The sequence below is a fragment of the Leopardus geoffroyi genome, chromosome B4, assembly GCF_018350155.1.
Source record: "Leopardus geoffroyi isolate Oge1 chromosome B4, O.geoffroyi_Oge1_pat1.0, whole genome shotgun sequence".
Taxonomy (NCBI): Eukaryota; Metazoa; Chordata; class Mammalia; order Carnivora; family Felidae; genus Leopardus; species Leopardus geoffroyi.
Window position 1 is genome coordinate 88,611,620 of NC_059341.1, and position 25,080 is coordinate 88,636,699.

Sequence of the window (25,080 nt, forward strand, 5' to 3'; positions counted from 1 at the left end):
CAGCCTCATAAAGGGCTTCTACAAAAAACCTACAGGTAACATGAAAAAAGCAAGTGTGTCCATTTAGGTCTTCAGCTGACCTTAGAGGTTCCACCCAGTGCAGTAAGGCAAGAAAAAGAGGTAAAAAGCATACAGATTATACAGGAAGAAGTAATAAATCTGCTTTTATTCACAGGTAACTATGCCTAGTTGTCCAGAAAATTTGATTGAATCTACAAAAAACCAAGTTTCTAAGGAGTAATAAATGAGATTGGTTTATAGGATATAAGACGATTATTTAAAAACCCAATTGTATCTTTTTAATTTTTATTTTATTTTAGACAGCAAGAGAGGCAGAGGGGGAGAGAGAGAAAATATCATGCTCAGCATGGAGCCTCACACGGCCCAATCCCATAACCTTGGATCATGACCTGAGCTGAAATCAAGAGTCAGACATATCCTTGCCAACACATTGTCCTTTTATTATAGCCATCCTGCTGGGTGTGAAGTGATACCTCATTGTGATTTTGATTTGTATTTCTCTAGTGAGTAATGATGTTAAGTATCTTATCTGTGCTGTCTATGTATCTTTTTTGGAGAAATGTTAGTTCAGATCCTGTTCTTATTTTTTAATTGGGCTTCTTTTTATTTTTCTGTTTTAAGTGTTATTTATATATTCTGGATACTAGCCCCTTATCAGATATATGATCTCCAAAAATTGTCTCCCAATCTGTAAATTGTCTTTTACTTTCTTGTGTCTTTGAAGCACAGTAGTTTTTAATTTTGATTAAATCCAATTTATATTTTTTTCTTCTTGTGGTTTTGGTGTCAGAATGCATTCCCTAATCCAGGGTCATAAAAGATTTACACCTATGTTGTCTTCTAAGAATTTTATAGTTTTAGCTGTTACATTTATGACTTTGATCAATTTTAAGTTAATATTCGTATACGGTGTGAGACAGGGATCAATTGAACAGATTAGAGAATCCAAAAGTAGATGCACACATATGTGGTCAATTGATTTTAAACAAAGATGTAAGAGGATTTCAGTAAAGAGAGGATAGTCTTTAAACATACTGCTTGAGCTTGAGCTTTAGGTATCTGTTCGCAAAAAAAAAAAAAAAAACAAAACAAAAAAAAAAAAACCAAGAAACTGAACTTGGATCCATACCTGGCATTATATACAAAATAAAACAGATCATATAAATTGTAAAAAATAGGAGAAAATCTTTGTGACATTGTGTTAGGCAGATTTCTTAAATGTGATACGAAAAGCAAACTGATAAAAGAAAAAAACCTGTGCTCAGTAATAAAATCTTCTTCAAATGATAAATGTTAAGAATGAAAAAACAAACCACAGTGTGGGAGAAGTATTTGCAGATCACCTAACTGATAAAAGACTTGTATGCAGAATAAAGAATTCTTGAAACTATATTAATACAGCAAAACCTAGTGGAAAACATAGGCAAAAGATTTGAACAGATGATTCACAAAAGAAAATGGAGTTTTCAAAAACTGCATAATTGCATAGATTATCAGCATCATTAGTCATTAGAGAAATGAGGTTTCAAATGTGTATGTGTATGTTTGTTTGATACGTGTATCAAAATGATTAAAATTTAAAAGAATGATACCCACGTGTTGACAAGGATGTGAAATAAGTGGAGCTTCTATACACTGTTTTTGGAAATAGGAAATTTCTTAAAAACCTAAACCCATGTTTACCGTAGAAACCAGTCATTCCACTCCTACATATTTACCCAAAAGAAATGAGAATATATATCCATATGAAAACTTATACACAGATGTGCATAGCAATGTTATTTGTAATAGAGAAAATTGGAAACAACCCCAAATGCCCATCAATAGCTAACTGGATAAACAAATTATAGTATATCCATATAATGAAATCCTACTCAACAATTAAAAGGAATGAAGTGTAGGGACGCCTGGGTGGTTCAGTTGGCTAAGCGTCCAACTCTGGGTTTTGGCACAGGTCATGATCTCACAGTTTCATGAGTTTGAGCCCCATGTCAGGCTCTGTGCTGGCAGTGAAGTATTAATATGTAGAAACATAGATGGCTCTCAAGATAATTACGCAGTGTAAAGAAAGCCAAACAAAAACACTATATATAATTTTTACTTGAGATTCTAGAAAATGCGTGTAGTAACAAAAGACAGTTTTCATATAAAACTACAAAAGTGCACATTAGTCTATAGTTGCAAAATATGGATAAACAGGTAAGTGATTTTTGGGGGACAGGACAGTAGACTTAGATAAACAGAAAGTAGAGATTACAAAGGACTCTTAGGAATCCTTTAATGGGGAGGAATCTATCCATCATTTTGGTCATGGTGGTGGTTTCACATTTGTATTGATCTGTCAAAATTGACCAAATAGTTCACCTTAAATATGTGCAATTTATTGTGTATCAATTATGAGTCAGTAATTGCAGAAGTAACAAATATTGTCCACTACATATAAAGTTACTATTTGATTCTGGTACATAGTAAAATCATTTACTCAAACTCTTGAATTATTGTGGAAAACAGCTTAAAAGTCTTAATTTTTAAACTTTTCTTTCTTTTCCTAAGTTTTATGGAGGGCAATCTGTCAATAGTAGAAAGAAAATGGATGTTTAAGTAAACCAATCTATTTGAGTCCAATTTGTACAGTCTTCTGTATGTGTAACCTTTGGCGAGTTAATCAGTACTGGAGTCTGTTTACTCATTAATTTGGAGATATCTACCTCATGATACTGTTTTGAAAAGTCACCTAACAGTGTTTTCTATAGTAACACCTTTCATAGTACCTGCAGTTTTCTGTATGTATGATCTTAGGAAAGTTACTGAGTTTCCCTGAAAATATTTTCTAATCTAAAATGGAGATACCTATCTTACAGGATTGCTTTGAGAACTGAGATAACATGGTTGTCTTCTGTAGTATGTCTCATAGGATATGATGCATAGAGGTGTTTACAATGTGTAAGTCTCTTTCACCTTCAGCAGGTTCTGAAAATATGTTCCAAATGATCAGTTTCCATAAAGAATTTAGAATTACAACTAAGGTTTTAAAAATTAGTGCTTAGTTTGCATCTGCGATTGAAGTTTGTATTATAGAACTTAGAGTTTTACCGTTTCTTCTCTACATGAAAGTTTTCTCAAAGTTCAGTGTGATTCTCTGACCATAGATTGATGCTAGATGGAATAAATAACTTTCTTTTAATCTTTTCAGAATTTTTCCTCCTTCTTGTTTTATATTGTAATGTCTAAGAATGTGTTCTCACTGAGATACTACTAACAACAATTTTGCTTTCCATGTTTGTTAGTTTAAGACTGGCTCAGATTGAGAAAATCTTTATGTTGTGTGTAATTCAATGAACTATATGTGTTTGTTTCTGCACTTTGAAAATTCAGGTAACAGGACCAGATAATAAAAAATGAGTCTAAGATTAGAACTGTCATACAGGTGTAACTCATGCTCTTGCTTCTAGATCTCTGGTCTGCCCTGCAGTAAGTTTTTAATTTAACCAGACTTTTGAAAATGATTATAGAATTAGAACCACATCAGAACAACTACCTCTACTTTAGATTTTGGGAGGAACGTAGATCATGGGCCTTCTGGAGTAATGATTTGGTTTTCAAGGTGCCCTTTTTTGATTTCCATCATGGTTCCCAGCCCATATGCTTTGGAGTCATTGTAAAAGGTTATTGATTTGCTTCTGAATTTCCTTCATCACCTAATGCTAGAATGATCACTTTTACCACGTGAGGAATATCTGCTACTTGAAATATTGGGGAAACACTTTTCTTTCAGATCCCTTGGTATTTTTTTAATATTACACCTTAGTATTTTTTTTAAGAGCTTAATAAAAAAATTATGTCTTTAAATGCTGTTCATTGACTACTGGTACACACTGAAACTTTTTAAAGCAACAGTTTATTTTGAAACATGTAGATTTATATGTGAATTTCTTCAGAGCTTTCTTCAGAACTCATTGGTTAAATATTTAAATTAGTCTCCATGAATTTAAGTAATCTATCATAGTTACACTATATAGTATTAGATATATGTACTATTGTTTCTTTTTATGTATCAAGTTTACTATTTTCTTTTGCAGATGGTGATGCCCAGTCACTTAAGGAACATCTTATTGATGAATTGGATTACATACTGTTGCCAACTGAGGGCTGGAATAAACTTGTCAGCTGGTACACATTGATGGAAGGTCAGGAACCAATAGCACGAAAGGTATGTATTAAGCATAACTGAATAAAAATGTTTTTCTCCAACAGTTCACATTTTTGTTGAGGAAGCTCTGTAGGGTACGTATTCTTACCTTCATTTTATAGATGAGGAAATGAGGACAGAGATAGATTCAGGGTCTTTTAGAAAGTCACATCAGTTTAAAAACTTAGGCAGCCTGTTTTCTTAACCACTATGCTGCAAGTTTTACAGTTAGAGTTTAGAAACATTAAAAATGATGCATTATCAGGGTACCTGTGTGGCTCAGTTGGTTAAGCCTCCAGCTCTTGATTTCGGCTTAGGTCATGATTTTACATTCGTGAGATTGAACCCTGTGTCAGGTTCCATGCTGGGTATGGAGCCTGCTGAAAATTCTGTCCCTCTCCCTCTTCCCTTCCCTCTCTCTCTCTTAGTCTCTGTCAAAAAAAAAAAAAAAAAAAACCATTGTTTTTACTTTTTGGAACTAAAAAGTCATTTATGAAAGTAAGGGTGTTGTCATTTAACAGAATACCGAATGTTTAAAGTAGGTCTGCCAATCTTACACAAGTATTTAATAGTGTATCAGGCAGGGAGGGGGAAGAGAGGAAGGAAGAGTTTGGGGACCAGAATCTCTGAGCATATAATTATTTATCTTTTTTTTTTTTCAACCCAGAAACAATTAAAAAAACAAATTAGGTAACACAAGCGTATAGACCTGTAGTAGACCAAACCATACATGGATTTATTTGGAACTGCTACAGAGTTGCTATATTAACAATTTGTATGTGTATATTGGTGGTTTAGGTATAGAATTAAATCTTGGGGTGCCTGGTGGCCTAGTTGGTTAACCGTCTGGCTCTTGATTTAGGCTCAGGTCATGATCTCATAGTTTGTGGGATCGGGCCCTGCGCTGACAGTACGGAGCCTGCTTGGGATTCTCTGTCTCTCTCTCTGTCCCTGGAATTATCAGACTGAAATTTTAAAATACTGTGCTTATGGGGAGCCTGGATGACTCAGTCACTTAAGCGTCTGACTCTTGATTTCAGCTCAGGTCATGATCTTATGTTCATGACAACGAGCCCGTAGTCCAGCTGTATGCTGGACGTGGAGCCTGCTGGAGATTCTCCACCCCCCCTCCATCCCTCCATCACTTGTGCATACATGCACACACTCTCCCTCTAAAATAAATATGAATAAATAAATACTGTGCTTATTATGTTTAAAAATAAGACCGTTGAAGGACTTCAAAACTGTTAAGAATTAAATATAATTCTAAAACTATTAAGAACCAAATAAAATTTGTAATTCTAAAATAATATGAAAAAAATTAAGAAGTAAGTAATCAGTATTTGGGTAAAACAGTAAGCAGAACCAAAGAGAAAATTTCTAAACTAACTGATAACATCAGTAGAAATAAATAGACTTGGGGCACCTGGGTGGTTCAATTGGTTATGCGTCCAACTCTTGACTTCTCTCAGGTCATTATCTCAGGTTTTGTGAGATTGAGCCCTGCGTCGGGCTCCGTGCTGACAGCACAGAGCCTGCTTGACATTCTTTGTCTCTCTCTCTGCCCTGCCCCACTCATGCTTTTGCTTCCTCCCTCTCTCAGAATAAACTTTAAAAAATATATACAGATTGAAGCTTAGAGACACTGAATGATGGAATATACAGAAATAAGCAAAGGCACTTTGAGCAAAGTGCATTAGTTTAATATACATACAAGTGGACTCTTAGAAGGAGAGAAAAAGCAGAACAGCATAGAAGTAACATTGGAGGTGGGACACCTGGGTGGCTCGGTCAGTTGAGTGTCCCACTTCTGCTCGGGTCATGATCTCGTGGTTTGTGAGTTTCAGCTTTGCGTCAGTCTCACTGCTGTCAGTTTGGAGCTCACTTTGGATCCTCTGTCCCCCTCTCTCTCTGTTCCTCTACTGCTCACACTCTCTCTCAAAAATAAATAACAACAACAAAATTTTAAGAAGTAATGCTGGAGATAATAGCTGAGAATTTTCTAAAACCAGTGGAAGGTAACATGCTACAGAATCAAATGCTGTGAAACAAACCCATGCTCAAAAAAATACAAACAAAACCATACCCAATAAAAATGTTCAATAGCAAAAGCAGAAAGATATTCCTCTTACAGCCAAAAAAGAGGTCTATTTACCTTCAAAGTAAGAATAAACAAAGAAATTATTTCTCAGAAGAAATGAAATCTGAAAAATAACAATAACCATCTTCAACATGATGAAAGAAAATCACTGCCAACCTAGAATGTGTATCCAAGGAAAGGATCCTTCAGAAAAGGATCCTTCGGGTAGCGAAGAAAGCTATTTTCAGATAAACAAATTGATAGAATTTGTTACTAGCAGACCTGCACTAAAGGAAATACAAAGCAGTTTTCAGAATGGTAAGAAAATTATTCCGTATGGAAGCTTGGAGACCCAGGAAAAAATGTAGATTGACAAAAGTAAATATTGTGAATAAATCTTAAGGCAGACTATTTAAAATGGTAGTAATATCTTATTAGGATGAATATATACATAAACTTAAAATAAATCATATTAGTATATAAGTTAAGATAGTAGCCTCCAAGACAACCTCCTTATATCCATATCCTTGGGTAGTCCTTTGTGGCAGTAACATGGCAGAAGTTAAAGTGGATGTGTCACTTTCAAGATTAGATTTTAGGGTAAAGGGATCCAGAAGGTACAGACTTCAGTTATAAAATCGGTAAGTCATGGGGTTGTAATGTATGGCATGGTGACTATAGTTAATAGTACTGTATTGCATTTTTGAAAGCTGCTAAGAGAGTAGATCTTAAAAGTTCTTGTCACAAGAGAAAAATGTTTCTAACTATATAGGGTGACAGACATTGACTAGACTTTTTGTAGTGATCCGTTTCACAACATACACAAATATCAAATCATTGTTTTACATTTGAAACTAATGTTACATTTCAATAATACCTAATTAAAATAGAAAAGATGAGATTATAGAAGACACCTCAGCTCCCATCTTGGGTGCACACACCCTCTTGCACTCTGTCATTTCTCATTCTGGGAAGTTTAACTGCATACTCAGGCAGCCTGTGGAACGGCTCATATAGTAAGGAACTGAGATCTCTGGGCAATAGAGAGAAATGGAGACCTGTTAACAACCATGTGAGTGACCTCAGAAGTGAATCCTCCAGTGTCATTACAGCTTTCAGATAATTGAAGCCTTAACCTACAGCTTGACCTTAATCTCATAAGAGACCCCAAGCAGACCAACCTAGCTAAGCTGCTCCAGGTTCTTGACCCTCAGAAACTATGTGAACTAATGTTAAGTTGCTGAATTTTGGGATGATATATTATGCAGCACTAGAAAACTAGTAACTGGGATGCCTGCGTGGCTCAGTCAGTTGAACGTCTGACTCTTGATTTCTCCTCTGGTAGTGGTCCTGGGGTTGTGGTAGTCCTACAGTGGGCTCCCGCTGAGCGTGGAGCCTGCTTGGGATTCTCTCTTTCTCCCTTTCTCAAAACAAAACAAAAAAGTATATAAAAGAAAACTAAGAACTAATTTTGGTAGTTCTGGAAATAGTGTGCTGCCTTATCAAAATTTGAAGTGTGGTGTGGCTTTAGAACCAGGCAGGGAGTAGAAGCTGTAAGAAATTATGAGTATTAATGAAAGCTTAAAGTGCCTTGAATAAATTGATAGCACAATTTTAGACTTTGAGGAGGCTGCCAGTGAGGACTCACAGGAAAGTGAGGAAAATCTTAATGGAACCCAGAAGAAGTGATCTTTGTTGTAAGGTAGCAGAAAGTTTAGCAGCATTTGTCAACTGCAGTAAATTGAAAGGTAAAAAAAATATCTAATGAGCTGAATGATATGCCAAAATATTGGAAGTACTGCCTGGTTTCTTCTTGTGCTTCATATAGTCACATGTGAGAAGGGAGAGAGAAACTAAAGAAAGGGCTGTTAAAAAGGAGCCAAGACTTCCTGGTTTGGAAGATTGATGGCCTCTCCAGATGACAATGCTGAAACTCTGATGTGTTCCCAAGCAAAGATCAGACTTAAGTCACTCTCAGGAAAGCATGAACGAAAGTTGAAGCCAAGAGTACAACTGTAAAATTCTTTATTAAGACCTCAGAGAAGTCAAAGGTGGTACCTCACAATACTGTTCAGACAAAAGGCCCTTTAAAGAATTTCAGGGTGTACTTCACACTTCCTTTCAATATGTGGCTTCTAAGAACAGTGGAGCTTCTAAGAAGCTTAAGAGCATCGCCCTTCAGGCTTTCAGCGTAAACCCAAGATAGGACATAGCTAGAGGACAGACATTTGTGGATGTGACTTTTGTCTAATGGAGTGAGACTCCAGTGAGATCCACTGGAGACCTGTGGTGTTTTCACGAACTGCTACCATCTTGGACTACAGAAACAGTGTTAAGATCAAAGAGGCCTTTGATCTCTGAGACTTCTACAAGCAGAGGTCAGACTAAGAATTTACTCAACTGCACACATGTGCTAACTTTCATGAAAAAAAGTGTGATTCAGGAAACAAACAATGTTGTAAAGAGTCATTTTAAGGCCCTGATCAAGGAACTTTAAGTATTTGCCCAGGTGGATTTCAGAATTTCCATGGACCGTTGACTTCTTTGTTTCTCTCCCCACCCCATCCCCATCCCTTTTAACAGAAATATCTAAAAAATTGTCTTCTGTATGCCCCACCATTTTATTTAGGGTGTATGGTAGGCAGAAAATTTATATCGTAGTTCACAGGATTATAGATGAAGAGGAACTATACCCAAGATGTTTAAGAAACTATATCCAAGGCCTTATCCGTACCTGGATCCGATATAAATGACAAGTTTCTAAACTTGGAGTTGATATTATAATCGGGTGATACTAATGGGGGCTTTGCAGGGAGTAAATGTATTTTGCATGTTGTAGGGAGGGACTGTGACTTACTGGGAGCCAGAGAGTGGACTGTGGTAGCCAGCCTCAAAAAGCTTCCCAGTGACTGCCACCTCCTGTTACTTATATACTCTTGTGTAATCTCCCACGTTGTACCAAAGTTAGTCTGTGTGACCAGTAAAATATGGCAGAAGTGATAGTATGTCACTTCTGGGATTAGTTTCTAAAAGAAAAGATAACTGGTGTTTCTAACTTGGGAAGTGCTCTTTTGTGTGTGCACTCACACGTGTGCTCTCTGTCACTCTCTCCCTCCCTCCCTCGCTCGCTCGCTCACTCACTCTCTGATCAGTCACTCTGAGTGAAGCCATATTGCCATGCAGGCAGCCTATAGAGGCACTCACATAATGAGGAGTTAAATTCTCTGCCAGCAGCTGGAGAGGTTCTGAGAACTGCCAGCAACCACATGATTGAGCTTGGAAGCAGATTTGAACAACGTGGTTAAACAGCATAACCTAATTGACATGCATTGCACTTAGTGCAGAATACAGATTCTTCCTGAGTGGAATTTTTACCAAAATTGACCATGTGCGGGGCCATCAAGCAAATTCCAGTGCACTTCTAATGTTAGAAATTATTCAGTGACTTCTGTCCCCAGTGGAATTTAGAAGTTGGTAACAAAAAGGTAACTAGATAATCTCCTAGCTATCTAGAAATGGAACATTATACTTGTAAAGTAATCCTTAAAGAAGAAATACAAAGTAAAATTAAACATTTTAAACTGAATAATAATAACCACAACATGAAAGAATGACTAAAGCCATTCTTAGAATGTGCTAGCTTAAATACTTATACTAGAAAAGAAGTCAAAATCTTTTGTCTCAAGGAGTTATGAAAAGGAAATTAAGTCTAATCAAGAAACAATAACATAAAATAGAAAAAAACCTATATTAAATGAACAAAGTTGGCTCATAAAGAACAGTAAAATTAGATCAGTAAAATAAAGATGAGTCCAGGCAAGACTGATCAAAAATAAAATAATGCTTGAGGTGGGGGGTGGTGTCACCAAACTTTTTCTGTAAAGAGCAGATAGTAAATATTTGCAAGCCATGGTAGTCTCTGGAAGGTATTCATCTCTGCTGTTTTGGTTGCACTCAGATGATATATAAGTGAATGGGCATGACTATGTTTTAGTAGAATGTTATACAAAAATAGATAGCAAGTCAGATGTAGATGTAGCCTGTGGGGTCATAGTTTCCCCATCCCTGATCTCAGCACTGGTTAATTAATGCCTACCAACATCACAAAAAGAGGGGCAACTAGATAACTATGCATCTTATTTAGAATGTATCTCATTGAAGTAGTTTTACTGAATATTGCAAGAATATGAAGTAGTTTTACTAAAAATTGCAAGAATAAAAAAATGCGTGGTGAACTTGCAGTTAAAAGACATTTTAGAGACTTTTGTGTATGGACTTGATTTGGATCCTGATTCAAACAGTATATTAAAAACGAAACAGTAGGGGCAGTTTGAATATTGACTGGATATTTGATATGAAAGATTCGTTTTAAAGTTGTTTTTTTTTAATTTTTTTAATGTTTATTCATTTTGAGAGAGAGAGAGTGAAGCAGAGCCTAAGTAGAGGAGGGACAGAGAGAGGGAAACACAGAATTGGAAGCAGGCTCCAGACTGTGGGCTGTCAGCACAAAGCCCAATGTGGGGCTCGAACTCATGAGCCATGAGATCGTGACCTGAGCCAAAGTTGGAGGCTTAACCAACTGAGCCACCCAGGCGCCCCTAGTTTTAAAGTTTTTTTTAGGTGTGATGTGGTATTATGGTCCTGAGTCCTTGTTTTCTCGTTTTTGAAGAAATAAGTCCTGAAATATTTGTGGATGGAATATCATATGTAGGATTTTTTTATGTATTAACACCTATGATTTTGAAATTTTGTTAGACTTCACTAGTTATCTGTTTTTACCACTAGGATAAGCATAGTACTCAGTAAGTGCTACAAAAATGAATGCAGCCAACTCCTCAAAAATAGTAAATGTGTCCATTAGGCCATATTATCAGCTTGTTTTAGATACCAGATTTCCTTAGAAATCCCTTGCTGTTTCCAAAGGGGGGAAAATGCTAATATTCACAGCAAAATGAACAAATAGAAATTATATTTATTTTAATTCAATATAAATTTTTATTTCCCTCACTAGTAAAGAGATTTTACCTTTGTTGTGGATATCAATTAATGGAATTACTTTTATTTAGCCATAAGTTTTAAATTTTGGACAGGGAGCCAGATTTCATCTTGTATTTGCTTCTTATTCATATTAATATAACATAATTCACTTAGGAAAAAATGTTTCCGTGGTTATCTCTAATTCTGAAACATAACTACTGCTTTTGAATATTCGCATTCCAGTCTTAATTTCAAATATATATTTTAATGTTTATAATAATTAGGTAAATATAACTTTATACCTTGTTTTTTATGAGCCTGTTTCTTCCTGTTGCACAGTCTTCATAGTCATTATTTTAAATGGTTATTTTCTGTGCATTTTTAATAAGGCAATAGACTTTATATAAATAAATATAAGATGTTATGTAAATAAATAATCTACATAAAACCATAATAACATACATAAATATGTTAATTATTTTTCTCTGCAGTGGAGCTACTGTATTCAAGCTTTAATTATTCATATAGTATGGTTCTTTCAAATAAAAACAGTTGAGAGCATAAACTCACATTTATTTAAAAGAACATCTTTTTATTACACTACTTTTGGAAGTAAAATATAACAGTAGTATTTTGAGTACTGATGATGAGGGTTTTAATAATATAAGATAGTTTTGGAGAAAAGAAAAAAAATGACGAGAAAAATCCTGAAACCCAATAAAGTGGATTTTGAAATAATCTTGGTGTTTTGTTTTCATTGTTTACAATGAGTTTCTGATAGTTAAATCACCAGATTCTTTCCAGGAAAATATCTATTGGTATTACTAAAATTCTCATTTTTTAAAAAATAGCCTTATTTAGAAGAAAATATATCTCAATATAAATCATAATGAGGGATTTTCTTTTTTGTTATTTTATCCTGTTTTGTTATCCTATTACCCTATTCTATTATTGGTCATTCCATTTTTCCCTCCTAAAAATGAGGCCTATAGCCACCTCAGTTTTAGCAACCTGCCAATGGTTAGTATTAATACTATTTTAGGATTCTCACTCAGATACTAGAGTCCCAGAGTGGAAATTTCTGATTGACAGGAATATTTGATTTCTAATTTTTCCTCTTAAATATAGCTACGAGTAATCCTATAAAATTAAATGATATGGTATCTTTTGTTACATTCTTAACCTCAAAATAAATAAGCAAAAGGAATTTAAAACAAATTTCATTAGTTAAGAGACTGTAAGTTTGTAAAATTAAAAGATGGAGAGATGCAGGCTGTTGGCCTGTTTTAGAAATATGAATATAACAAGTATAATTAAGAGAATATAAATGAAAGAGTATCATAAAAATTAGTGTTGGATTGGACATTAAATATTAGCTAAGCTACATTTGAATTTGTTGATCTAAAACAACTTCCCTGCAAGTGAAAGACAAATTTGTAAGTCCTTTACTGAACTGATGCTAAGCTTGTGAGTACAACAGTCTTTTGGAGCCTCCCTTTTGCCATATTTGTCTAATGTATCACATATCAGGCCGATTACTATTTTCAGAAACAGTATTCATGACTGAAATCCTACAGTTAACCTTTAGAAGATCAAAAGGAAATATACTTATTTAAAAGGTGACCCTAATATATATATATATTTTTTTTTTTTTTTACTCCTTTTTTGCTTTGTTGCTTGCATGTTTAGCAGCTTTTTTTTTTTTCCATTTGTTGAATAGAATTACTAAGGGCGTATATAAAGGTCAAACAAAGTCATCTTAGGATGGAAAACTAACGTATCAGTTACAGACCAAAGCTGAATATTTTGGCAGCAGTAATTTGGAGTTATTTTCAAAGATTTAACATATAGAGTGAATTAACATATAGAGTTAGCTGTTGCTAACTGAGATTTTATAAAACTTATCATATTTAAAGGTTTTCTGCTAGAGCTCAAGTACTAAAAGCTAGAAGTAGGTCTGGATAATCAGAGCTGTATTTACATTTGGGGTAAACTTTCTCATTATAAATATTGAATGTATTTGTTATTTATAGTATACCAAAATATCTTCATAGATCAGTAAATGCCTTTCCAAACTACCAGTTAATGTCTAAAATGATTATTCATATTCTGTTAAATATTAAAATTTCCAAATATGTTTCTTGCTTTTCAAACTATCTAGTATCTTTTATTTTATATTGACAGTTCTTAATAGATGTTTTTTATTGGAGATCCGTAGTTTTTTTCTAAAGCCTCTTTAGAGATATATATTGATTGCTGTTAGAGACAGTGAAATATATTGAGCTTTGGCTAACTGATTTCCTTTGGTTTTTAGGTGGTTGAACAGGGTATGTTTGTAAAGCACTGCAAAGTAGAAGTATATCTCACAGAATTGAAGCTCTGTGAAAATGGAAACATGAACAATGTTGTAACTCGAAGATTTAGCAAAGCTGACACAATAGGTATGCAACATCCTGTCCATTGCTATTAGAAATTTAACTGTAATTCTATTTCTTATATGCTTCTAGGATGATAACTTTTTTAAGGTTTACACTTAAACATTACAGATTTCCAAGTTTGAGGCAACAAATCTTAGCCTAGAGTTGAATCATTTATCATGTCTAGATCTAGTTTACATTATTAGATGAGTTTATTATTTGTGTTATTTTACTTAAAAAAATGAAATAATTACTGTTTTAATTTAGCATTTGAAAAAATACGTATCATGTTTGTAACATGAGTATAAATTAGAGAACTGTAAGTAACATGGAAAGTGTTACTTAACATGGAAAATGACAACTGTTTATTTTCTTTTTTCCTGTTTATTCTTTGGACTTTAAATACAATTAAGAAGCTACTTAAATAAGGCAGTAGGCTTAGTAGAGTTAGCATTTTTATGATACATTAATTTTTTTCTTGTTTAACAATGAGTGGATTAGGAAATTATAGTCTCAAGTGTACCCAACTCCCTCTGTATATTTATATATCTACATATCATTATATATTTATATATCTACACATATAAGTGCATATTAAAATATATGCAATTTTTTATTGTATTTTAAAGTCACATTTTAATTTACGGTCAGAATATGTTGAATAAGATATTTTTTAAATAAATGATTATGGATTTAATACCAAAATTGTAGTTCATAGAACACAGCTCAAAATAAAAATTATAGAAGGTAGTTATTTTATAATAAAGTTATTGGAAAACAAGATGAATGGTAATATTGATCTTGTTGGAAAATGTAGACAGACAGTGGAGACATAGCAATTAATGAACAGAACTTCTCAGCCAAAAAAAAAAAAAATGCAAATTTATGTATAGCTTTCTTTGTTGAAACCAGTCATTAAGTATACTTTCTTTAAAAGCAAATAAAAATATTTCTGAATTTCACAAGTATATTTGACTTTCACCACTTACCCATTTCACAGCAGAACATACTTTTAAAACTGTATTTTCCATGAAATAACACCATTCTTCAATACCTAGTGCTTGGTTAATCCTCATGTTTTTACAAATATGATATTATGTATGGATTTTCTGTTTTCCCCGTCTTTATTTACCTAGAACATTTATAAGTTTGTGATGCAATTTAGTAAACTCATTAAGTCATCTTTCTGAAATGAATGCTTAAGGGGTGCCTGTGGCTCAGTTGGTTAAGCATCTGACTCTTGATTTTAGCTCAGGTCATGATCTTACGGTTTGCGAGATTGAGCCTTGCGTCGGGCTCTGTGCTGCAGTGCAGAGCCTGCTTGAGATTCTCTCTCTGCCCCTCCTTTGCTTGCATGTGCTCTCTCTCTCTCAAAATCAAACTTTAAAAAAATACAATGAATACTTAAAATAGTAAGAATTCCATATATAAATGTCATTATATTAATATGTACAATTAGTTGACTTTTGAACTTCTAGACTTGTGGAACATATTCAGGAAAATAAAACATTTCTTCTGTATATGAAAAACTGAAAGTTATCAATTATAGGGGCACCTGGGTGGCTCAGTCAGTTAAGCGACCAACTTCAGCTCAGGTCATGATCTCACAGTTCATGGGTTCAAGCCCTGCATCGGGCTCTGTGCTGACCGCTCAGAGCCTGGACCCTGCTTTGGATTCTGTGTCTCCCCTCTCTCTCTGCTCCTCCCCACTCACGCTCTGTCTCTCTCTCTCTCTCTCTCTCAAAAATAAAAACATTCAAAAAAATTTTTTTAAGTTATCAATATATATAAAATTGCATTAATCATGATATTAAAATATGCAGAGTAAGACTCTAAAGTCTAATAAGGGTAGTCTATTGAAATTAAATAATGTCTGAAATGTTCAGCTAGTTGGAATATAAATGAGAAGCTACTATACAGATAATGTTTTCTAGTTATTTTAAACTAGAGTTTGGTATTTCCTTTTCTCCTTAGCTTATTTCTGTAGAAAAATTATGTATAAATATGGGACAATCAGAAATCTTACTTTTAGAGAGGCACCTGCGTGGCTCAGTTGATTAAGCGTCTGACTTCGGCTCAGGTCATGATCGTGGTTCATGAGTTGGAGCCCCATATTGGGCCCCTAGGCTGACCGCTCAGAGCCTGGAGCCTGCTTCAGGTTCTGTGTCTTCCTTTCTCTACCCCTTCCCTGCTCAAGCTCTGTCTCTCTCCCTCTCAAAAATAAATAAACATTTTAAAAATTAAAATTAAAAAATATTTATAAAAGAAATCTTATTTTAGAGCATTAGTTCACGGAATAATATTTTTAAGCTCATTATATGAAGATCAGCTGGTTTAATTTCTGATTTCAGTACAAGCAGTGTGGAGTTCTCATATTAAGTACTACATAAGAATTTGTCTTATGGAGTTAAATCATTTGTAAAGAATCTGCTTCAAAAAGTTTATGATTTGTATAGATTTTAATCAACATACTAATACTTTAAAATGCTACATACATTGGATATATACCTTAAAATTGTAAGTGACCTGAATTTTTGTACAGCCAAAGTTTCTTACTGTATTAGAGCATGTTTGTCAATACTCTGGGTGGTATAAGTAGTTTGGGAGTGAAAAGAATGGAACAGAAAATATCACAATAGAAAACAACACGTGTATATAGGGCCACGATTTCTTACTGTAGGTCTTAGTTTTTAAAGTTCAGTAATCTGTACTTGAGCAAGTTTGTTCTCTAAGCAAAAGGTTTTACAAAAACTGAAATTTTGTAAAACCTTCACAAAAATTAAAATTAAACTGGGAATTTTAGAGACCTGATAAAATAGTTATCATAGTAGTTAGCAGTTGTGGGACTATGTTTTTGGCACTTTGTAGGAAATTTCTTTTTAAACCTCAGCAATACTTTATCTTCATTGTATAGATGATGAAGTTGGGGCTAAGAAAGGTTAAAAGACTTACTTAGGATCACCCTGGTTCCAAGTGAAAATATCCTAACTGGACACAGTCTCATCTCTTAATTATTGCCTTATATAATCTGTGCAAGGGTTAATTGGGCTGATTTTGTTTTTCTAAAGGAAGTAAGTTTTGAAATGATAAAAAAATTTGGATAATAAGAAAGGAAATATGGGATGTATATTTTTCCCTTGTGGTCTCATCTTGATTAAAAATGATCCAAATATTTATGTCCATAAAATACAGCTATATGCTATGTAAATAGAATTAAGAAATAGAAGGGGCGCCTGGGTGGCGCAGTCGGTTAAGCGTCCGACTTCAGCCAGGTCACGATCTCGCGGTCCGTGAGTTCGAGCCCCGCGTCAGGCTCTGGGCTGATGGCTCAGAGCCTGGAGCCTGTTTCCGATTCTGTGTCTCCCTCTCTCTCTGCCCCTCCCCCGTTCATGCTCTGTCTCTCTCTGTCCCAAGAATAAATAAACGTTGAAAAAAAAAAAAATTAAAAAAAAAAAAAAGAAATAGAAGTATTTGTTTTCTGGTTTTGCCAAATCAAAACTCATTTTCAGCTACTACTATTTACACTGACTTATAATAATAATGATAGTAGCCACAGGCAGGATCTAAATAATTTACCTCATTCAGAGCCAAAATGCCTTGCCTTTGAGTATTTTTCTCCTTAAATTGACATATTTGGATATAGAAAATGTTCCAATAAGAAACATAAAGTTTGGTTTTTATTTTTTCTTTACGAATACACTGGAAAAAACAATGTTTGTTATAAAATTTATTGAAAAGTACTTTGTTTCTATAAAATTTATTAATAGAATTGCTTAACTTTATTAAATATTCTTACTAGAAATGTTTGTCACAACAATTTTGTTTTTATTATATGAGGTAATAATTTTTCTACCTCTATGCTTTTTATTAACTGCCTGACACAGTCAGATTCGTATGTGGAAAAGTCTACACACCCTCTCAATACCTTGACATTCTCAAGTGACCTTTAATCTGTATCCAATTTGAGGCGTTAATTCCCTAGTTATACCCTAGATTGTCATTATCTGTAGCTGCACCTGGTGAATCTCAATGTGAGCATCCGGCTTTCTAGATACCACTTACTCTGTTCCCATTCTCACTTGACTCTGCTGCATCAGACCTTCAGACCTACCAATCCCTTGGCACTGCTGCTGTGATGGTCTCTACTTCTACATTGATAAATCTGATGGTAATATCAGTCTTCCATTTTCTTAACCTGCCAGCAAAAATTAATATACATACTCACTTTTCCATTTACAAATATTTCCTTTTTACATGGCTTCCAGGGCACAAGTTCTCACTGCCTGCATCTTCTCAGAGAATCTGAAAAGATCCTCTTCATATTTCTGATCTCAAAACATCAGGGTATTGCCATGCTTAGTCCTTGGATTTCCCCATTTCTTTGGTGATTTCCTTCTGTGCCCTGACTTCACATACTTTGTGTGTATCGATATCTTTTGAATTTATATCTCCTACCCAAAACTCTCCCTTAATTCCAGTTTTAATCATTCCCTAACTTCACTTCTGCCTGATAGGAATCTCAAGATATAACATGTACAAAACTAAAGTCTGTCCCTTCCCCCCAAAAAACCTGCTACCCTGTCATTCTTCCCCATCTGAGTAGTCCCCACTTGTATTCTTCCAATTGCTCAGGCTCAAAACCTTGGAATCATTCAGATTCTCTTTTGTTTCACGCCCTGCATGTAATCTAAGCAGTGTATCTTCTAAGCAGTTCCTTCAGAATCTGTTCTCATTCTCACCACTTAACATTGCTTCTCCCTTGGTTTTGATTGCTTCAGTAGCCTAGTCTCCTACCCTTGACTCAGATAAAATAGTATATTCTCATAGCTCACAAGATTCTATATAATCCATTTCCACCTTGCTCATTTCACTTCAGCCACACTGCTGCACCACAGTATTCTGAAACATGCCAAATGCATTCTTATCTCAGGGCCTTTGCAGTCCTTTCTTCTGTCTTTAATGTTCTTCCCCTATATGTGAGTAGATTGCAGAACTCATTGAAGAGGAAATTCCCATATGTGTCTCCATGTATTGTGTTATGTATCTGTGTATTAACAGATAAAGGTCTGAAAGAAGAAATAACAAAATGTTAACAGTGGTGTTTGTATTTCCTGAATTTTTGCAATGAGCAAGAATTATTTATGCAATCAGGAAAAAGAGCACTTAGTTTTATAGAAAGACGAAAATGACCTCCCTTCCTCAGCTTCTTCCTCTACCCTCCTTCCTAGGTAATGTTCTGTTTCTTGATATGGATGCTAGTTACGGGGTGTATCCACTTTGGAAATTTATCATTATATACTGATGACTTGTGAATTTTTCTGTTATATATTTATATTTCAATAAAAAGAACAAAAAGGAAAAAGACCAACCCACCAAAATAGAAAGCAGTACTGTTAGTATATTTATTTTGTGTAATTATTTAAATATTCTAGCTAATTTGCGCCAAGTTTTCAGATACATTGTTAAGATTTCCTGTTTATTTAAAGCCTTAATCAAAATCTCATTGACTATAAGACTATTAATGAATTTTAGCTAAGTAGAGCATAAACAATATTATTAGACTAAAATTAATGAAGTAGGATAGGTATAGGTTTTTATATTTCTTCAGAGAACATGTATTAATAGGTTTAGTGTTTTATAAATAATTTCTTCCCAAAGCTAGCCAGGTACTCTAAAATGTAGAAGTATTATATATTTCTTCATATGTCATAAGATACTTTACACTTTTCATGAGTCTAAGGTAGGCAAGTTACTGACCAGAATTCAATAGTTTTAATGCTATTTTCTAATAATCTCTCATGTTTAAAAATTTTAAAGATTCATTTAACTGTATGGCACTGAAATTTAATTACATCTCTACTCTCATATGTGGGGACTCCTGTTGTATAGCAGGTTAAGCTGCTCCAGGTTAAAAATACTTTTTCTACTCACATAATTGATTTAGAAATAAGGAAAATATATGGCTTTACTATGAAAACAAGATATTTTTACTAATACAGACATTCCTTCAAGAAGGCACTTTCCTTTGTGTCCATTTATTCTGTTTAATTTTAGTGAACTATTCAAACTGTAAGTTATATTCAATTTAATATAAATTACCCTAAAATTGGTTATGTTACAATTAAAAATAAAATTTTCTATCTGTAGCATCTGTGACTCATACTTCTTCTGAGTCCATCATATCATGAGAAAAATACATTGAATTTATAATGTGTAAAAAGTTAAACTTCATCCTGTATAATATAAATTATACTGGAGTGTTACATGATTAAATTTTTCTACCTTGTGAGATCTTTGTTTTCCCAAGTAATTATCTGTCAGAATTATAATTACCATTTTGTTTGTAAAAAAACACATCGGTCTTATCTTTTTTGTTCTTTATATATGTCCTACATATTTGTTCACCTATTCTTGCTATTATATCAGTATTTTAAATTTAGGATTTTTATGCTGGTGAGCACTTAGCTCTATGTGGTATATTTTAAAATATGTATTATATTTATATATCTTTCCTCCTTAAATCTAGATACAATTGAAAAAGAAATAAGAAAAATCTTCAATATTCCAGATGAAAAGGAGACCAGATTGTGGAACAAATACATGAGTAATACATTTGAACCACTGAATAAACCAGACAGCACCATTCAGGATGCTGGTTTATACCAAGGACAGGTATTGTTTAGCAGTACTGTTTATTTTAAGCATACTATACATGAAGCTTTTTGGAGTCACAAACTTTATGAATATCTTGACAATCTATAGTGGGTTCTACTCTCTCTGGCTTCCTCTTTCTAACTCATCTCTTCCCTGTTCCTGCTGTTCATTGGCAATAGCTTTTGCTTCCCTCCTTGAGCTTGAGAATAACCTACTTTTTAAAAAGAAATGATTTTCCATCAAAAAACAGCTAAAAATATAGGTCAGCAAACTTTCTGTAAAGAATCATAGTAAATATTTTTGGCTGAGTAGGCCATATGGTCTCTGTCACAACTACAACTTTGCCTTTGTAGTAACAAAGTAGTCATGGACTATATGTAAACAACAAGCTTCATTTACAAAAGCAGTCAGTGAGCTAAGTGAACTGTAGTTTGCCAACCTCTGCTAAGGTATCAACCCCCAATTTGGTCCTTCTTTATGATACAATCCAAAGACATGAATGTGTTGAAAAATGAAGATGTTTAGACACAGTCAACAAGTCCTACTGCTTCTACCCTCTAAATATTTCTTGAATTAATCTCTCTATTCCATTCTCAGCCCTATCAGTAGTGTCTTAACAGATCACTCTGCATCCAATCTTTTGCATATCCACTCTCAGTCTTTCATATTTCTGTTAGAATACTCTTTCTGAAATGTAAAACCTCAGTGTTTCCCTTTTACAAACCTTTCCTGGTTCCTTAACAATTAAATAAAGTCCAGGCAACTTAACACGGCATGCAAGTCAAGGTTTGACCTTTTTGCTAGTCTTCCAGCATCTTGCATTATCCTTGCCTTGTGATTTGTACTCTGACAAGTACCAAACCGAACTGCTTATAATTCTCTAAGCATACTATCCTATTCCAAACTCCTGTGTTTTCATTTGTGTTATTCCATCTGCCTGTTATACCCTTCTTCCCAATGCCTGCATCCATCCAGCAAAAAGTCCTTTTAAATATCAAAATAGTCAAATTAACCATCCATTTTGTCATGTAGTCTAACCAGATCAAATCTTTCATCCTTCAGATTCCAATTCAAATGTCACGTCATCTCTTCAGCCTTTCCTGGTCTATTTTTCTCAGTATCTATTTCAGGTATAGGAGTTTTCTACTTTGGAGAAAAAATTATTCCCTTAACTTTATAATGATTTATGTATAGGTCTTTTGTGTCATTCGTTATGTACTTTATTTATATGTTGAGCTTCCCAGCTAGACTATGAGTTCCTTGTTTTAGTTGGACTTTGTGTCTATTTATTTTTGTTTTTATTTTTAGTACCTAACACAGAGCCTGGTGCTCTGATATATGGAGGGTTTTATTTTGTTCTGTTTTATTAAAAATAACTATTGACATTGGTATTTTGATCCAAGTTAAAAAATTCAGAACAGAAGAAATTAATTTTAAGTAAAAGTCTACTGTATGTCATGTATTGGGCTATAAAAACATTAATTTTCAGACTTATTTTAGCTATAGTCTTAAGGGAAATCTTACAAAAACTAACATGTATTATAATTAAAAGCAGAGTTAACCTGACTGAAGGTGGTATAAGGAATTTGGAACTCTGTTGGTTAGTCAACACTCCCCTCCTTGGCCAATTTCCTCTTTGACTCCTGAGTTACCATCCATAAGTCTTGAGCTCCAAGAGTTCAATTTGAAACACATGGAATCATTTCTTTAAATGTTTTCCAGGATCGAGCCCATGTAAAGGCTGTTATCCATCCATCACGTACACTAGAAAACTGAGACTTAGACAGTTTAAATAATTTGATGTTCCTGATAGGAATGCACTTATCAGCTTGCAGCTGACGATAAATTATTTTAACAAGTTTAAATATCCTTAAGAACATTTGATCTTTTGAAATAATGATGTTTCAAACAACATGCTTTAAATTTTCCAGATTTTGTAAACAGTTATTTTCTGACTGATGATAAGTGAACTCACATTGTCCTGGACTTTTTAAAATTTTTACCGAAATTGAAAGTAAACTGAAACATCAGAAAGTGAAACAAAGATACATAATTGAAGAGTTTGCCTCCCAAAATGGGCGATTCTTATCTCTCTCCCTTAAAAGAGTGTGTGCGTGTGTGTGCACGTGTGTATGCACACATTCAGCTTAATTAAATTTTGAAATATTTCTGAAATAGTTTTCTTCTTGAAAGTTTTAACCATGAGCAAAACTTTATTCAGAAAATAATATATTTGAATAAAGGAGTGAACATTAACATTTCTGATGGCCTTCAAAATTAATATCTGATTGTAAAACATGAAATTTTAACTACACACACTATTAGGAATTAAAATATTATGGTTCACCTTTAAATATTTGTTTGATTCTTCAGTTGTAGGACCTTCCATTGGAAAGCAAACCATAAACAATGATAACTAAATGCATAATTTTGGAATTTTTATAACTGAAGTCTTTCATTTTATAACTAATTTAAGTCTTCCAAATGACTGAAGCTTACATATGTATGTGTGTGTGTGCATATGTGTATGTGTATATATATATGTGTGTGTGTGTGTGTATATATATATATATAAAATAAAACATATATATATTCAAATTTGTAATGCCAAGACATGTTTTCTCTCTGTGTGTAGTTCATATGTAGATGTCTGTAGAGTTATAAGTTGTAGTAAAGAAAAACTTCAGGAGTTAAAAATTACTAAATTCAGTTTTATAAATCTATGAAAATCTATGAATATATGATTATATCGGAATGATATCAGAAAATTGAGGAGAGTGATAAATTGTATATGATAGGAAGGGAGAAAAGTATGATCAGGGAGAGATCAGGATAGTAGGTAGAGTGCTCTTATTCTTTATATACTACACATGTACTTCATACACGTTCCTTGAATGTAGGAAGTATTAACACTTCAAGATAACTTTTATATTTTAATTAGAATACTCTCAACAACCTGGTTCCATTAATTTTTTTTTATTGATGCTTTATTGTTTGTTGTATGTGCTCTGAAACAGGCTTACATTTTATATTATTAGGATCCAAATGCCAACTTAGAAATGGCCTGAAACATACAGTCCACAAAAGTATTTTACTGAGAGTATGTAGAGTAGGTTACAAAATTGCAATTTCAAGAAAAAGAGTTGAAGGTGATTATGTAGGATGTATTCACAATTTGTAATGCTTGAGTTTACTTGAAGACATGTTTTCTATGTTATAGTTCTCCCATGGAAATTTGGTTATTAACGTATTGATATATCACATATTTCATTTGCTAATTTAGTTATTTTTGCTTAGTTTTTCTTCTGTGCACAGATTCACCCATAGCAAAAACTGGAAGAAAGGCTTTTTAGACTGGCAGATAAGGGGGAGGATTCTGACATGTTTTAGAATAAAGCATAGTTCCCTTGCCCTGTACTTTACATTTATTAGAATTGATTTCTGTCTGCCTTTACCATGCTGCAATAAAGAACTTGAGTCTGAATCTCACAATGTGACTCTATCATTTATACATTAAAAGATTCTATAATTTACATAGTGATAACGTAAATAAAGACAAATTTTAAAGCCCCAAATAAATTACGTGTGATCTGTAATTTGGAATTATCTGTGGGGCTATTTTCCAGGATTTGCGTAATGATAGCTAAGTTTATATATCAGTATGTTTAACAACTTTGACCTTCTGGGTTTTTTTGCATGGTACTTACTATGTCACAACCTACAAATAGAAAAGAAATAGAAAATATACTCCCTAAACTCAAGGAATTTATATTCTATTTATATTGCCCGGCTTTGGAATCAAAATTCAAATACCTCTTCACCTTGTCTACTATGTCCTTTAATCCCAGAGTTACTTTAGTTTCTTAGTGTATTCACCTAATCTTCTAAAGCTATCTTAACTTCAGAGTTAAGGAAAAACACTCTTTTATTGTGTCATATTTACAGGTGTTAGTGATAGAACAGAAAAATGAAGATGGAACATGGCCCAGGGGTCCTTCTGCTCCTAAGTAAGTGCTCCCACTTTTTATGGCTGATTGCATGATCTTAAAGCCTTTGATTTCAGATAACAAAATCCAGAATGATAGAAGATACCTAATTGTACATTGCAAGTATATATTCCTACTTTATATTTAAATATTTTATTCCCATTATAGACGTTTTCTAAGTTTGCATTTAAATTAATATGCTATAATTAAAAAGCCTTCCAGTTCGGATCTCTTTTAGAATAAGGTACAATGTACATATGTTATAAATATTGTTACATTGTCTAATACATCAAATCACTATTAAACATTTTGTTTACTATTTTTCAAGCTTTTTGTGATTTCTTTTAAAAGTATCTGTTAAAGAACACTATCAAAATGAGTCTGACATAAAGTTAATATTTTTATTTATTTAAATGTTTTAGAATATAAAAGCACAAGTAGAGATAGAGGAGTATAAGAATTGCTTTTGATGGTAAATGAAGGAAGGATGAAAGAATTAGAAATCGTTTTAACATTTGTTTGAACATGGTAAGAACCCTTAATTTGAGATCTACCCTCTTAACAAATTTTTTAAGTGCACAGTACAGTGTTGTTAACTGTAGGCACATTGTTGTGTAGTAAATCTCTAGAATTTCTTAATATTGTATAACTGAAACTTTATTTCTATTGCACAGTAATTTCCCATTTCTCCCTTCCCCCCAGCCCCTGGCAACCATCCTTGTACTCTCTGTTTCTATGAGTATTTGACCAAGTTTA

General features: G+C 33.6%; 1 protein-coding gene across 6 annotated transcripts in view; it reads left to right on the forward strand.

Moving 5' to 3' along the window:
• The window catches only part of USP15 (ubiquitin specific peptidase 15), a 118,903-nt gene that overhangs the window by 26,242 nt on the left and 67,581 nt on the right, over positions 1-25,080 (forward strand). For all 6 annotated transcript variants that reach the window (XR_006709440.1, XR_006709441.1, XM_045466168.1 and 3 more), the window contains exons 3-6: positions 4,101-4,231; positions 13,582-13,708; positions 20,211-20,356; positions 24,284-24,345. Coding sequence is in view for 4 of the 6 variants with exons in the window: in XM_045466168.1 (XP_045322124.1) it covers positions 4,101-4,231; positions 13,582-13,708; positions 20,211-20,356; positions 24,284-24,345 (466 nt within the window). In the remaining 2 variants the exon portion in view is untranslated. The remainder of the gene's footprint in view (positions 1-4,100; positions 4,232-13,581; positions 13,709-20,210; positions 20,357-24,283; positions 24,346-25,080) is intronic.